The 15,719-nt window shown below is 35.1% G+C and overlaps 1 protein-coding gene across 1 annotated transcript; it reads right to left on the reverse strand.

Annotated features, from left to right (window-relative positions):
* Window positions 1-1,027: 1,027 nt before the first annotated feature.
* Window positions 1,028-10,585, reverse strand: LOC127791092 (heat shock cognate 70 kDa protein 2-like). Its single transcript, XM_052320862.1, has 2 exons — window positions 10,304-10,585; window positions 1,028-2,933 (listed from the first exon to the last, which is right to left on the reverse strand). The coding sequence occupies exons 1-2, from the start codon at window positions 10,515-10,517 to the stop codon at window positions 1,201-1,203; spliced, it is 1,947 nt and encodes a 648-aa protein (XP_052176822.1). The 5' UTR covers window positions 10,518-10,585; the 3' UTR covers window positions 1,028-1,200.
* Window positions 10,586-15,719: the final 5,134 nt, after the last annotated feature.

The following is a 15,719-nucleotide window of genomic DNA, read 5'->3' on the forward strand; positions in this document are numbered from 1 at the left end:
AATAAGTTCTTAAACTTAAGGTTAATAAAAAGCTAAGTAGATATATAACATTGTGAATCACTAGCAATAATAATTTACATCATATTCCCATCCCATTCAAAGAGAAGTTGATGCTAAACTAATGTCCAAGGCCAACTTAGTTGAACATATATAAAACGCTTTTGAAGATGACAACCATCACAAGCAGTAATTACTTCGTCTGATATTCACGTTTAAATAGAAACTATGCCAGAATCAACTAGTCTAATTAATCAAGTTATAATGTAATATATAGGCTAGAGTAGAGACAGAATTAAATTAAGTGATGTTTCCTTAATTACCTGATTACAAACAATCATGGTCATATTATTGCTGGTGATGTAGAATTAATATGCTGAGTTTCACTTGGACTTGTCGCTGCCATGATGATGATTTGAGACAGATGATTTGCGCTTTGCTTGTTGCTTGCCCAGTCCCTGCATGCCACGCCACAACCTTAAATATTGACTGTTGGCAGATCATTTATCATACTGAATAGGCGTTTCCTGTATCATATAATCCAGCAAGGTTTCAATGAAAGTTGAACACAAAGCTAGCTAGCTTTTAGGAACGCCGGCTAACGTTAATCTACATTCACAGTTCACACATGCAGTAAATTAAATGAAAAGAGAATGTGGGTTTGACATCAGAAGTTTTGGCTAAATCTTGTCCTGGATCATAAGAAATATTAATCTCAGCTGGCGAAACACAAGATTGATCCATCAAATCAAATTCTAGTACTCCAGACCAAACAGCAGAACAATATATACCTGGTGAATTTCGAGCAAACTTTTAACAATAATCAAACCAGCTATAACCATCATTAGCCTGTAAAACTCATTTTAAATATTGATTACCGAAAATTAAAATAACACAAATTTCTATCTATGATTTGTTGTGCGTGTGCTAGTCTATCCAGTGCTTACTCACAGAGTGACTTCAAGTTTTCGCCGATAGCCCCAAAAACAAAGAAAGAAAACCAAAGCAAATAACACTTAACAATGGCAAGTTAGGCAGGTAACTCTTAACAATGCCAAATTTTACTGTAGCCATTAGGCTTTGATCAAAAGGCCAGTTTGGAAAGTTCTGAGTGCCAACTTCCAGTAAAATTCATAAAAGTAACTTCCAAGTCATCAAAACACAAAACTAACAAGAAACCAAGCAACTAAATCAACCAGCATCTTAATCAACTTCCTCAATTTTAGGACCAGCACCACTTCCGCCTGTAGCTGGAGCATCATCATCCATGTCACCACCCATACCACCACCTGCACCCTGGTACATCTTTGCAATGATCGGATTGCAGATGCTCTCAAGTTCCTTCATCTTGTCCTCAAACTCATCTGCCTCGGCAAGCTGGTTGCCATCAAGCCACTGGATGGCCTGCTCAATGGCATCTTCAATTTTCTTCTTGTCAGCTGGAAGAATCTTTTCACCAATCTTCTCATCCTTTATTGTATTCCTCATGTTATATGCATAGTTCTCTAAGGTATTCTTCGCTTCAACCTTCTTCTTATGCTCTTCATCTTCAGACTTGTACTTCTCCGCTTCCTGAACCATCTTCTCAATTTCCTCCTTTGACAGCCTTCCCTTGTCGTTTGTGATGGTGATCTTATTCTTCTGCCCAGTGGTCTTATCTTCTGCAGAGACATTAAGGATGCCATTGGCATCAATGTCAAAGCATACAGTGATTTGAGGAACACCCCTTGGAGCTGGTGGAATCCCAGAGAGCTCAAATTTGCCAAGCAAGTTATTGTCTTTCGTCCTTGTTCTCTCACCTTCATAGACCTGAATCAACACACCAGGTTGGTTGTCGGAGTAGGTAGAGAAGACCTGCTCTTTCTTGGTAGGGATGGTGGTGTTTCTGGGAATGAGCACAGTCATAACACCACCAGCAGTCTCCAAACCAAGGGAGAGAGGGGTGACATCCAGTAACAAGAGGTCCTGCACCTTCTCATTGCCCTCACCACTCAAAATAGCAGCTTGAACAGCAGCACCATAAGCAACAGCCTCATCAGGGTTGATACTCTTGCAAAGCTCCTTGCCATTGAAGAGGTCCTGCAAAAGCTGCTGGACCTTGGGAATCCTGGTAGAGCCACCAACAAGCACAACATCATGAACACTGCTCTTGTCCATCTTAGCATCTCTCAGACACTTCTCAACTGGTTCCATGCACTTCCTAAAGAGATCCATGTTGAGCTCCTCAAATCTGGCACGTGTAATGGTGGAGTAGAAATCAATTCCCTCATACAAGGAATCAATCTCAATGGTGGTCTGGGCAGTTGATGAGAGAGTCCTCTTGGCCCTCTCACAGGAAGTCCTCAACCTCCTCAATGCTCTGGGGTTGTTACTAATGTCCTTCTTGTTTTTCCTTTTGAACTCCTGAACAAAGTGGTTCACCATCCTGTTGTCAAAATCTTCACCTCCAAGATGGGTATCTCCAGCGGTGGCTTTCACCTCAAAGATACCCTCTTCAATGGTCAGTAGAGAGACATCAAATGTACCACCACCAAGATCAAAAATCAAGACATTCTTCTCTCCAACACTTGTTGCCTTCTTGTCAAGACCATAAGCAATGGCGGCAGCAGTGGGTTCATTGATAATACGCATCACATTCAGGCCACCAATAACACCAGCATCCTTAGTTGCCTGCCTTTGAGAATCATTGAAATATGCAGGCACAGTGACCACAGCATTCTTCACAGTGGAACCAAGATAGGCCTCAGCAATCTCACGCATCTTGATGAGTACCATGGAGGATATCTCCTCAGCTGCAAACTGCTTGTCCTCACCCTTGTAGTTGACAACAATCATGGGCTTATCACCAGGTCCAGAAATGACCTTGAAGGGCCACAACTTGTTATCGCTCTGAACAGAGGGATCACTGAACCTCCTACCAATCAACCTCTTTGCATCTGCAAAGCATGTTATTTACTGATATCAAACCAACCAAACATAAAAAATAAAATAAATCTAAAGCAGAGAAAAAGTGTCAAAAGGACTTTCATATACTAATTACATTACAGTGACTTCCAAATGAAACATATGTAAGTGAATGGTCAACCACAATTAAAAATAATGCTAAACTAGAACATATCCAGGCACCTATAGGCCATTGAAGCTTGCCAAGTGCAGTAAAACTTCCAAGAATATAATTTACACAGATGTAAACTGAAGCGGAGTGGATACTGTTAATTCCAGGGGTGTCTGGTAGAACTCATTTAAAGGCAACCTAGGAATGTTGCTGGTTAACCATATTGATGTTAGCCAAAATTATTAGTTAAATATGAAATACAATGCTGTACAACTTAAAACAGTGGAACAAAATAAATAACAGAACAGAAGGAATACGGTACAGCATGGAAGAATAATAACTGCAGATAACAAAATGTAGAATTGAACAAAATAAAATTGGAATTGAACAAACAAAATATGGAACTGAACTGAATAGCGCAGGGATGGAGAACCAAGGCCTGTGTGACAAACAGTGCCCTTAAAACAAATTTGCCTCCTCACCAAGAGTGCTTCAGGATGGTTGGCATTTGTCTCCCATGGTACAATGATTGATGGCTGAGAAGTTAGCACAAGTTTCGAAACCTCACAGCGAACTGGAGCATTAGCCGAACACTATCAGAACTGGGCAAGGAAGGAGAATGACTCGAGAGATTACAGATTTCGTGCTGTGTGTGTGTGTGTGTGTTTTTTTTTTTTAAAGGAACGAGAGGCTCCTATTTATAGGAGGATTGTTGGTAAGTGGCACTCAGCAGTAGTACGGCCCATATTTCGGAGTGCATGGGCCACTGAGCGACAGTATGCCGAGCACGCAGGCCAATTCAAATTCCTGCAACAGTTACAATAGTGGATTCAGAGTAAAAATTGAAGGGGAATAGCATTCGTGTCCACAAGACACGTGCTTGCACACAAGTTCGGTTCACCAGGCCTGAGATTTGCAGCACCCCCCCCCTCCCCGCGCGCACAAGAGATAGCCTCTTGTCTAACTAACTTACTCATCATTCAATGTGTGAGTATATATAAACATCAACATGCTACATTGCTCTTCCAATGTGGGATAAGTACATTTCCTTGATATTTTCAAACTCAACGGGTATACTTTGAGCATCAATTTCTCATTCACTCATTTTGGACATATGAATATACCAAATCGATCTCCTCACGACGGAGAATAAGAATCCACATCGACTCAGTTACAATATTTAACGGGTCCCACTTAAATTTTAGCCTTAACATGACATGCCACAATGCTCATTTGTGCCAATTTTCCAACAATCCCCCACATGAATGAAATTTGATGGAGAAAATATTTTGACTCAATAGTGTTCAACAGTCGAAACTTGCATATGATAGGTAGGTGTTACCCCTTGAACCTTCCCTTGTGAAGATATATTTACTATACTAACTATCCAATAGACACGATATCATTGAACTGTCAACTATGTAAATAATATATCTCACACATGAATCTTCCTACCATTGTTCAGTTCTCATGATTATGTTCATTTTGGCCATGAACATCAATCTAGTTCTGCAAAAGTTTCTAAAGAATTGAACCGACCCCACTTCCCTCTTACATAGGTAATTACTTAATTCAGAGTAACATGCTTACTCCACTCAAAATTTCTGAGTTTAAGAAACATTAAAGCATATTGCCATCCTTTTTCCCCAAGGGTATCACTGATTCATTATAGAAATGGACAAGAGGGTAAATACCCCCCCCCCCCGGCCCCCCAAAGACCTAATAAAGTTTTTATAATTAGGTTGTCCCATTGAACCTAGATCTCCAATCAACTAGGTTGAGTTCCATTGTATCAACTTATTCTTTCATGGGCTTTTGTCCCATTCCCTTTGACGACTTTTCAACTAACTCTCTATTTAACCTGTTGGTTAGCGGATCCGTGATATTATCTTTTGACTTCACATAATTAATAGAGATAACTTCAGTTGAGAGTAGTTGTCTAATGGTGGATCTAGCAATAAATTTAGATTTCATAGTGGATCTAGCTATAACAATCTGTTTGGAGGATTTCCAGGTCACAGCTGCAACTGCAAGTGTGAATACATATCCATTTGCAGATTTAGAGTTTTTTACATTAGATATCTAGTTTGCATCACTATATCCTTCTAGGACGAGTATTTAGTGTAATGCAGCCCATAGTTACAAGTATACCATCAATACCCAAGTACTCTTATTATTGTTTTCCAATAGTTAGCGCAAGGATAACTCGTATATCTAATCAGACTACTGATTGTATAGACAATATCTGATCTAATACACCTCATTAAATACATTAGACTTCCAATTACTTTGTAATACTCTACTTGAGAAATACTCTCACCTCTATTCTTGGATAGATGAAGACTAATGTTTAATAATATTCTAACCACACCAAAATCATTCTTGTTAATTTCTCTAGAATTTTGCCCACATAATGTGAATGACTCAAAATGAGACCATCTAATATTCTTTTGATTTTTACCCCTAAAATCACATCTACAAGCCCCATATCTTTCATGTCAAACCTGAATTCAACATATTCTTGATAAATTTGACCATCTTGTCACCACTACCAACAATGAGTATATCATCCACGTAAAGACACAAAATGACAAGTCTTTAATATAGACACATTTGTCACACTCGTTGATCTTAAACCCATTGGTTATCATTGCATTATCAAATTTTTCATGCCACTGCTTATACCCTTATTTTAAGCCATACAATGATTTTTCCGATTTAGAGACTTCATTTTCTTATCCTGGAACTATAGAACCCTCAGGTTGTTCCATATATATTTCTTCATCCAAATCTCCATTAAAGAAAATTGTTTTCACATCCATTTGATATACTTTTAAATTTCACAACACAACAATTGCAAGTATCATCCTAATGGAATTTATTCTCGTTACAGAAGAATATGTATCAAAGTAATATAGGTCTTCTCGTTGCCTATAACCTTTAATTACAAGTCTAGCCTTATACTTATCAATAAAATTGTCTACTTTCATTTTCCTTTTAAAGATCCACTTGACCCTAAAGGTTTACAACCGTGAGGAAAATCTACCAGTTCCCAAGTATGATTTTGTAAAATAGAATCGATTTCACTTTTAATTGCTTCTTTCTACAAATGTCTCTCTGCAGAACTTAGAACTTCTTCATAATTTTGTGGTTCTTTTTCTAACAAGTTAGAAAATCTAGGCCAAAAGATTTTTCTACTCTTGTTCTTTTACTCCGTCTAGGTTCTTGTTCATGTTCTGCAACATGACTCTTTTGTTCATAATTGCGTATGTTCGTTTAAACAAACTTGAACTCTCCTTAGAGTTACAAGGAAATACATCTTCAAAGAACAATGCATTTCTCGATTCCATTATAGTGTTCTTGTGCATGTCTGCGTTTTTAGACTCAATAAACAAGGAATCGATAAGCATTACTATTTTGTGCATACCCAATAAAGATATAATTCACAATTTTAAGACCTATTTTCATTTTCTTTGATGTTGAAACGACAACTTTTGCTAGACACCCCCACACTCTTTTAAGTATTTGTAGGACCATCTCCTACCTTTCTAGAGTTCATAGGGAATCTTCTCTTCTTTCTTTCAGGGTAACTTATTTAAAAGATAATTGTTCGATAAAATAGCTCCACCCCACATGTTCTGAGACAATCCAAAACTTATTAACATCACATTCATCATTTCTTTCAATATGCGATTTTTACGTTCAACAACACTGTTAGATTGAGGTGATCAAGGCGTTGTAACCTCATGTACAATTCCATGTTGTGCATAGAATCCACCAATAGGTGTTTTATACTCGCCACCTCAATGACTTCTCATACCTTAATCTTCTTTTTAAGTTGATTTTCAATTTCATTTTTATAAAGAATAAATTTCTCTAAAGCTTCATCATTGCTTTTAAGGAGATACACAACAATATTTCATGTTATCATCGACAAAAGTAATAAAATACTTATGGTCAACCCTTATTTGTACGAATTTTAAATCACACACATCACTGTGAATTGGATCAAGAGGTTCAGTATTTCTTTCAATTGTTTGAAAAAATGATCTCATCAATTTTGCCTCTACACAAGTTTCATACTTATGTTTTGAATCGACATGAAAAAAGAGTATATGATCCAAGTTAATTAATTTACACAATATATCATAATTAACATGACCTAGTCTGCCATGCCATAAATTGGAAGACTCAAGCAAGTAAATCAAAGGCTTATTAATTTTATTCATGATGGTCATTACATTAAGCTTAAAAAGCTAATCTAATACGTAACCTTTTCCAACATACATTTTAGATTTTGACAAAATAACTTTATCTAACTCTAATACTATATGAAATCCATGCTTGTTCAATAACGACCCAATCACCAAGTTCTTACGAATTTTCAGCACATACAACACATTTAGAATTAGTTGTTTTTCAAACGTCATCTTTAACAACACCTTCCCCTTTCCATTAACCTTAGAAAAAGCAAAATTGCCCATGAAAACCTTCTCCCCATCAAGTGGCATGTGAACAGCTATCTATTCCTCTTTGAAAGTCTACACTCCATAGATTTGTGACCCATCTTGCCACAGTTTAAGCATTTTCCCTTAAACTTGTTCTTGGAGACTCCTCCTTTAGGACCCAACTTCGACTTGTTTTTCTTGTATTTGGAGCCTTGCTCATGCTCCACCACATTCGCCTTAACAGCAACAGAATTAAAACCTTCCTTCTCTGACCCTCTATTGACTTCTTCAATTCGAAGTCTAACAATCAGCTCTTCAATGTTCATTTCCTTTCGTTTATGCTTAAGATAGTTCTTGAAATCCTTCCAATCAAAAGGCAACTTCTCAATAACAACAGCCACTTGAAAGGATTCACTTAGGATCATCCCATCTGCATGAATTTCATGTAAGATTATTTGAAGTTCTTGCACTTGATTCACCACAGTCTTGGAATCCACCATTTTAAAATCAAGGAATTGCCCAACTAAGAACTTCTTAGCTCCAACATTCTCAGATTTATATTTCCGGTCTAAGGATTCCCATAGCTCCTTAGCAATTTTCATTGTACTGTATACGTTGTACAATGAATCATGCAGACCATTTAAAACATAATTTCTGCATAAGAAATCAAAATGCTTCCATGTATCAACTATGTTGATGACTAGCATATCTGTTTCATCCTCATTTAACTTAGAAGCATCCTCAATCAAGAATCGCGCAAGATTCAAAGTAGTGAAGTAAAACAGCATCTTTTGCTTTCACATCTTGAAATTCAACCCGTTGAATTTCTTAGGCTTTTCACCATGGCCCACAGGCACACTAACAAGCATCTAAGCAATAGGGACAGATCTTTACGCCACATTATTAAAGGTTCTAGCAAAATTCATAGGAGTAGCCATTGCTGAAACAAAACTTCAATATGAGTGAAATTTGTTTTAAAAATGTCAGCCAAAATTATTAGTTAAATATGAAATATAATGTTGTACAACTTAAGACAACAGTGAAACAAAATAAATAATAGAACAAAAGGAATACGATACAACATGGAAGAATAATAACTACAAATAACAAAATATAGAATTGAACAAAATAAAATTGGAGTTGAACAAACAAAATATGGAACTGAACCTAATAGCGAGAACCGAGACTTGTGTGACGCACAGTGCCCTTAAAACAAATTTGCCTCATCACTGAGAGTGCTTGAGGATGGTTGGCGTCTAACTCCTAAGATACAACAGTTAATGACTTAGCACAAGTTTTGAAGCCTTACAACGAACTAGAACATCGACCAAACACTATTAGAACTTGGCAAGGAAAGAGAACGACTTGTGAGATTACAGATTTTGTGTTGTGTGTGTGTGTGTGTTTTTATCTAAGGAACGAGAGGCTCCTATTTATAGGAGGATTGTTGGTAAGTGCTACTCTGCATTAACACGGCCCATATTTTGGAGTGTGCGAGTCACTGAGCGACAATGCATTCCACCGTGCACTGTGTAGCAACGCGCAAGACACTTCAAATTCCTATAACAATTACAGGAGTGGATTCCAAGTAAAAAAAAAAAAATAAGGGAAACAACAAAACGTAGCTTGGCTCTAGGTGCCCATTTTGGTGTTACATTTGTGTGCACAGGACACGCACTTGCACACAAGTTCGATTCACCAAGCCTAGGATTTGAACCCCCCCTATGCGCGCAAAAGAGAGCCTCTTGTCCAACTAGCTTACTCATTATTCAATGTGTGAATCTATATAAACATCAACATGCTACATTGCTCTTCTAATGTGAGATAAGTAAATTTCTTTAATATTTCCAAACTCAACGGGGTCTATTTTGAGCATCAATTTCTCATTCACCCTTAATATAACATGCCACAATACTCATTTGTGCCAATTTTCCAAAAATTGACTGATGCAGAAGGTCCATAACCTAATTCGATGGTGATTTCTTATCATGTCAGCAATCAAAATTGCAGGCATCAATATCAGTGCCTGCTACTGTATTTCTGAAAATGATAATTAGTTGAGTTCCACTGTTGCAAGTGCAAGATTAAAGTCCCCCACCCATAAAGGTTGTTATTACAGAAATATACAATAAAACAAGTATCTCTGAACTATGAGAATTGTATTGATCATCTACAGCTATAGAGTCCGCAAAGCTAAGAAGAAGAACCAACAATTGACTTAACACAGAGAGGTCACCCTAAGTATGAAGAAAAACATAACATAAAACGAAATCTAATCAAGGTATCTTTTTTGAGTTTTTTAAACTACCAACCACAAGCACACAAATAGGTGTACGCACATAAACTAGCATAACAAATTGTAATAAAATTCTGAATAAGCAAAGAGATTGTGGCTAAATCAACGAACAAGGACAATCAACAGAAAAATAAAAACGATACGGCTTGCCATAATAATTAGTCTGCTATCAACGAAAACAGCTGAAGCTAAATCAAATAAATAGGAGCAGACTGATGGAGACTTTTCAAATAAAATCATATTTCGGATTGATTATCAATAGTTGGTGTTTGCTTATATGAGAGACTTCATTTTGGCAAAGCTTGAATAGATTTGCCATAGTTTTTGATCAAGCATAAAAGGCGTTGTTATTTTTACTTCGAGTTCAGCAAAAACTTCATAGTTCCCTGTAGATCTGAAAAAACGAACTATAGACTTGGAAGTAGATTTAGCAGTATCTTAGAGACGCGTAGATCAATGAACTACTCAAAACAGACAAAGATCTAGTAGTATTCCAAAGTTCCTTACCGAAGACGGTGTTGATAGGGTTCATGGCGACCTGGTTCTTGGCGGCGTCGCCGATCAAGCGTTCGGTGTCGGTGAAGGCGACATAAGACGGCGTCGTCCGGTTGCCTTGGTCGTTCGCGATGATCTCTACGCGGTCGTGCTGCCAAACTCCGACGCACGAGTAGGTCGTGCCGAGATCGATTCCGATCGCTGGTCCCTCCCCCTTTCCGGCCATCTCTTCTTTCTTTCCCGCTGTCGCTGTCGCCTCTGGTAGAAAGAGAAATAGAACAAGGGAAAACTGCTTGAGCGGCAACTCAAATTGTTGACTTTATAGCGCTGGCATTGCATTCGAGAATGTTCGAAATTCCCAACGCTTCGCGGCCCTGCGATCGACAAAGAAATGGACGGTTTCAGATTGCTTTGGTTTTTCCGTTGCCAAAAATAAGGGGAAAATTACAGTTTGTCTCCTTCCACTAAATTACACTGTCTACTCCGTATTTTTAAATTATACAGTTTATACTCATCTTGATCAAATATTTGCTAAGAAACACATGTAATTTTGTAAAATTTCAAATTTATTTCATTTAACTTGAAACTAATATCATGAGATAATAACTTAGGAGGAATGAATATAATCTTCTGAATGTGAATAATATTTTTTATATTATATCGAATCTTATGAATATAATGTAATATATTAAAAAATATATTTATAATAAAAAACAAATTTCTATAAATTTTTAGTCTATAAGGTTTTAATGAGTAATATTTTGTAATCAAATAATCATTATATTTTAATTTATATTACTATAGTCATTAAACTTTGATTTTTATTAGATTGGAATATTATTTTTTTTATAAAAATTCTCATTAAAAAATTTGAGAAAGAATAAGTAAGTCAAACTTGAAAACGTTCAATGAAATAAGCCATAAATAACCAACATAGCATATGCATGAACCCACTTGAGAATACTTGTGCTGATAAATAATCAGAGTCGTATATAAATTGAGAAAAAATAAGTTATGAGTGAACACCAACTAGTGTTACCTTTTTTATTTATTTTAGGTGGATAATACTATAAATTAGCACGTACGAGTGTATCATACAAATAAGAAAAGTAAAGTATTAATTTCGAAACAATTAGATTTTCTTATAGTGAATGAAAAGTAAAAGGATCCATTAACCAACCCATCATTGTGAAGGAAAAATAATTATTCTTATTCTCATATTTGAGGATTATAATTATCTATTATCTTTATCTTAAGAGGAATGACACAACAATATTTGCTTAGAAGGTCGAGAACCATATCCAATATAACGACCTGAATTTAAGGATGTAATGTTTTATTAAGTCTTGAGATTGTGTGGGTTATTCGTGAGATGCAATATGTTAATTTTGGTGATTATTAATTAAGTGTTGGGTATAAGTTGGAATATCTGAATGTATATTAAGATATATTTGAATTGGAGCCTAGATATCTAGATGGATGGTGTTATTCGGATGACTGGGTGTGAGTTTTGGGCTCATTCGAATGTGTTTGTGTGGTGGATGGTGTGATTCGAATGCTACAATTATCAATTTGAATTGGGAGTGAATCATTCGAATGGGAGGTATTGTCATTCGAATGAGATTTTTGAAGGTTAATTCGAATGCTATAGCAAGTGATTTGAATGAAAGCTAATTTATATGAGTTTTTGTGAGTTATGTGAGTGTCATTCAAATGCTACAGTAGTTTGTTTGAATGACTTAAGGGTGATTCGAATTGAGGTAAGGTTTTAGATTTTTAGTATGCGGTATTTGCTTTGTGACCCAATTTTGACCTTGATTCAGCCCAAATATCTCAAAACCCAAAACATAAAAGTTGTAGATATTTCTTTTATCTTTCCATAACATCTTGAATTGCCTCAATCAGAGTTCAGACAATAGATTTATGCCTAGAATTCAAAAGAGTATCGAATCTGTCCAAAATGTGCGATTTCATTTAATTCCCCTAATTCGAATTATCCACTGTAGCATCCGAATGGGTATTTCTAAAACCGAATTCCCAGGTCATTTGATCTATTCACCCTAGCCTTTCAGAGGCATGTTGGAGAATTTATTCCCCATCTTGTCACGTATATTTCCCCACTACCATATATCTATCATATATATATATAATAGTGGGTGTTGAGAGAATAGGGAATAAAATTAAATTATAGTGAACGTTCAACAAAGAGAATGAGGAGGAGAAGAAGAAGAAAAATAAGCAAGAGGTTCATTTTCGTTGCAGACAAGCATCATATATATATATTTTTTATCCTTATTTCCATTTGTGAGCAATTTTCCCTTCTCATTTCTAAAACACTTGATATTTAGCTTGTGAGGGGTCTTCCCATTTTCCTACTTGGTTTAGCTTATTATTTGAAGATCTACCATTTTCTCGTTGGTTCATTTTCTTACTGTGATGTTGAGATTTTCAGATAAGCTTAATATTTTGGTGATTTATGGAGGATCTCCTCGCTAGAAGTTATAGATAATTTTTATTTGAGGATTTCCTTGCTGTGATGTTGATTTGTAGCTTGGCATTTGAATAAAAAGATATGCATCTGGATATGTGGGTTTGTTGCATGCAGGTTTATATATATATATACACACGGATATATGATTAGTGGTTAATTTTATAAAAATTTTGTTATAATTATACCCTTCTTTTGATCTTAAAAATAGTTTAAATTAGATATTAATATATATTTTATGGTTATATGCAAGTTTAAATTGAAAAATGAATGAAATGAAATTTTAAAGTAAAATTTAATAATAATAATAATAATATATAAAATTATATATAATACATATACATCATTATATGCATGCATGTAATATATATATAATATAATATAATATAATATATATATATATGTGCCATGTGTAATACATATATATAATATATAATTTATTAATAACATTAAATTATTTTTATTTTTTTTAGGCATGAAGAATTCAAGCCCATGAAGACTTAAAGTCCATGAAGAATTCAAGTCCATGAAGAAATCAAGCCCATGAAAAATTAAAGTCCATGAAGAAATCAAACCCATGGAAAAATCAAGCCCATGAAGAATTCAAGTCCATGAAGAAATCAAGCCCATGAAGAATTAAAGTCCATGAAGAATTCAAGCCCATGAAGAATTAAGACCCAATTTGAGTAACCCATGGAAGATATTATTTGGAGAAGGCCCAAGGATTATTTTTAATCCTAATGAAGATTAAAAACCAATTTATAGAAATCTATTTTTATTTTTTATGTGAGAGTTTTATTAGGTGTGTTTTTTAGCTAAAATCCATTTAACTATTAGGTGGATATTATAGCTAAAATCCATTTAACTTTATGAATGCTTTATTAGGTATGTATTTTAGCTAAAATCCATTTAATATTAGGTGTGTATTATAGCTAAAATCCATTTAACTTTAAGTGTGTGAGTGCCCATTAGATATAATTATGTCTAGTTGAATAATTGAAATTGTGTGGTTTGTATTGCATCTTGTGGCCTATAAATAGATCACTTGATTGCATTTGTAAGTGTGATTATTATTCTTGAATCAAAGTTTAGTTGTTTCCTTATAATTCTCTCTTTGAGAATTGTTCTTGTTCTTTCCCCTTTTCTTTAGTATTCTCTCTTGTGATCTTATTTCCTTCATTTCTTCTTTTAAATTCTTATGTCATTTATTATTACTTTATTATTCACCGCCTAAATGGCCGGTTAATTTGTGCCTTTAAATTTCTGCAATTTTCATTCTTGTCATTTAATTGTTCACCGCCTAAATGGACGGTTAGTTTATGCCTTTAAATTCTTGCAATTTTAAATCTTGTATTTTAATTATCTACCGCCTAAATGGCCGGTTAGTTTCTTCTATTTTAATTCCTGTCATTTAAATTCTGTTATTTAAATTATGTCATTTAAATTGCTGTCAATTAATTTAATAGAGATGAGTAGCTAAATCTAATCTTGGGTTAAGGCAAGGACAGTGTCTAACGTCAATGATTCCCAAAGAAAGCTACGCTTTAAATGAGTAACATTGGTTTAAACTTCAATATGAGTGTGTTTTGATTATTGAAAAATCACTAGGTTTGGATTGGAGCGTAAGCCTAACTTAGAGCTTTCATGTCACGCATGAGAGTTACTAGAACTGGAAACGCTATCATACCCAAACCCGGATGATTAATTTAGTTGTTTTGTGTATTAATTGTAATTGAATTTATGGTAGTTTCTTAAATTAGAATCCCGCATATCATGTATGGGGATTGCTTAAACTAGAGCTATCATTATCTTTAATTGCATTTAATAACAAATCCTCATATCTGAAATTAAATTAATGTTGCTAATCTTTTATGCTAATATTTGGGAATCAACGGGTTGGCACTGAAATTGTCTTAACTCAAGTACTTTCCAATTTCATATTCTCACGTTTAGTATTTATTTCAACTTCTGTCTTGCTTTATTTTCTAGTATTTGTTATCTAAAAAAATCATAAAAAGCATGTTACCAATCCATCTAAATGCGTGTGCGTGTGTGTGACATTCTTTTTTTTCTTTTGCCATAAATAAATCTCTCAGTGGACGACCTGGACTTATCCAGAAAGTATAAATTTAAATTTGAACTACAACTGCATTCGTACACTGACGAGTATAAACCTCTCGCCTAAATAAATAAATAAAATATAAAATTTTTATTGTGTTTTGTTTTGTGTTTTAATTGCAGGGTGAGAGTGCAGTCAATATATACAGCCGAGAAGCATATGTAAGCTTTGGGTTAAGTGGCTAAAGGTTGGGATTTATATATATATATATACACATGTGGTCGAGACTGTAGTACAAGGTGAATCATACAAGTATATACATATTTACATTTATATCTATATTTATATATTTATTTTGAGAAATGGGTTTGTGTTAATGGAAAGTTAATTAGAAATATATGAACTCGAGGGTAGTGGTCGATCCATGGTTTATCAATTTGGTGATTGTCAATTTGGGATTGAATTGATTGGGTCAACAGAGACTTATAGGTGACTTTGTGAGACTTCATTTTTTATGACTTTTATGTCTTTTGAGAATTAATTTAGATGATGTATTGAGTTTTCGAAATGGCTCGGGAGAGTTTTTTCACTCTCTACTTCCTTCATGGAATGAAGCTAGGCCATCATTGGATAGTACCTAGTTTAGGTGTGTTGTGACTGAAAGTAATTGCATATGTTTCCTTTTATTTCCAGTATATCGCCAGTTCATATGCATGCAGGGGCTTTGAATATGCATTTGAGGGTTTCATGTGACTGGTGTGCTTGGCCACGTGTATATTGCATTAGATGCGTCTTCCTAGTGAGGCGAGCAAGGCTTGATGCATAGTTTTATGGGGGCTATGTATCATCGTTTATGTTCATTATGCCTTTGCATCATATTT

Source organism: Diospyros lotus, chromosome 14 (genome assembly GCF_014633365.1).
Source record: "Diospyros lotus cultivar Yz01 chromosome 14, ASM1463336v1, whole genome shotgun sequence".
Taxonomy (NCBI): domain Eukaryota; kingdom Viridiplantae; phylum Streptophyta; class Magnoliopsida; order Ericales; family Ebenaceae; genus Diospyros; species Diospyros lotus.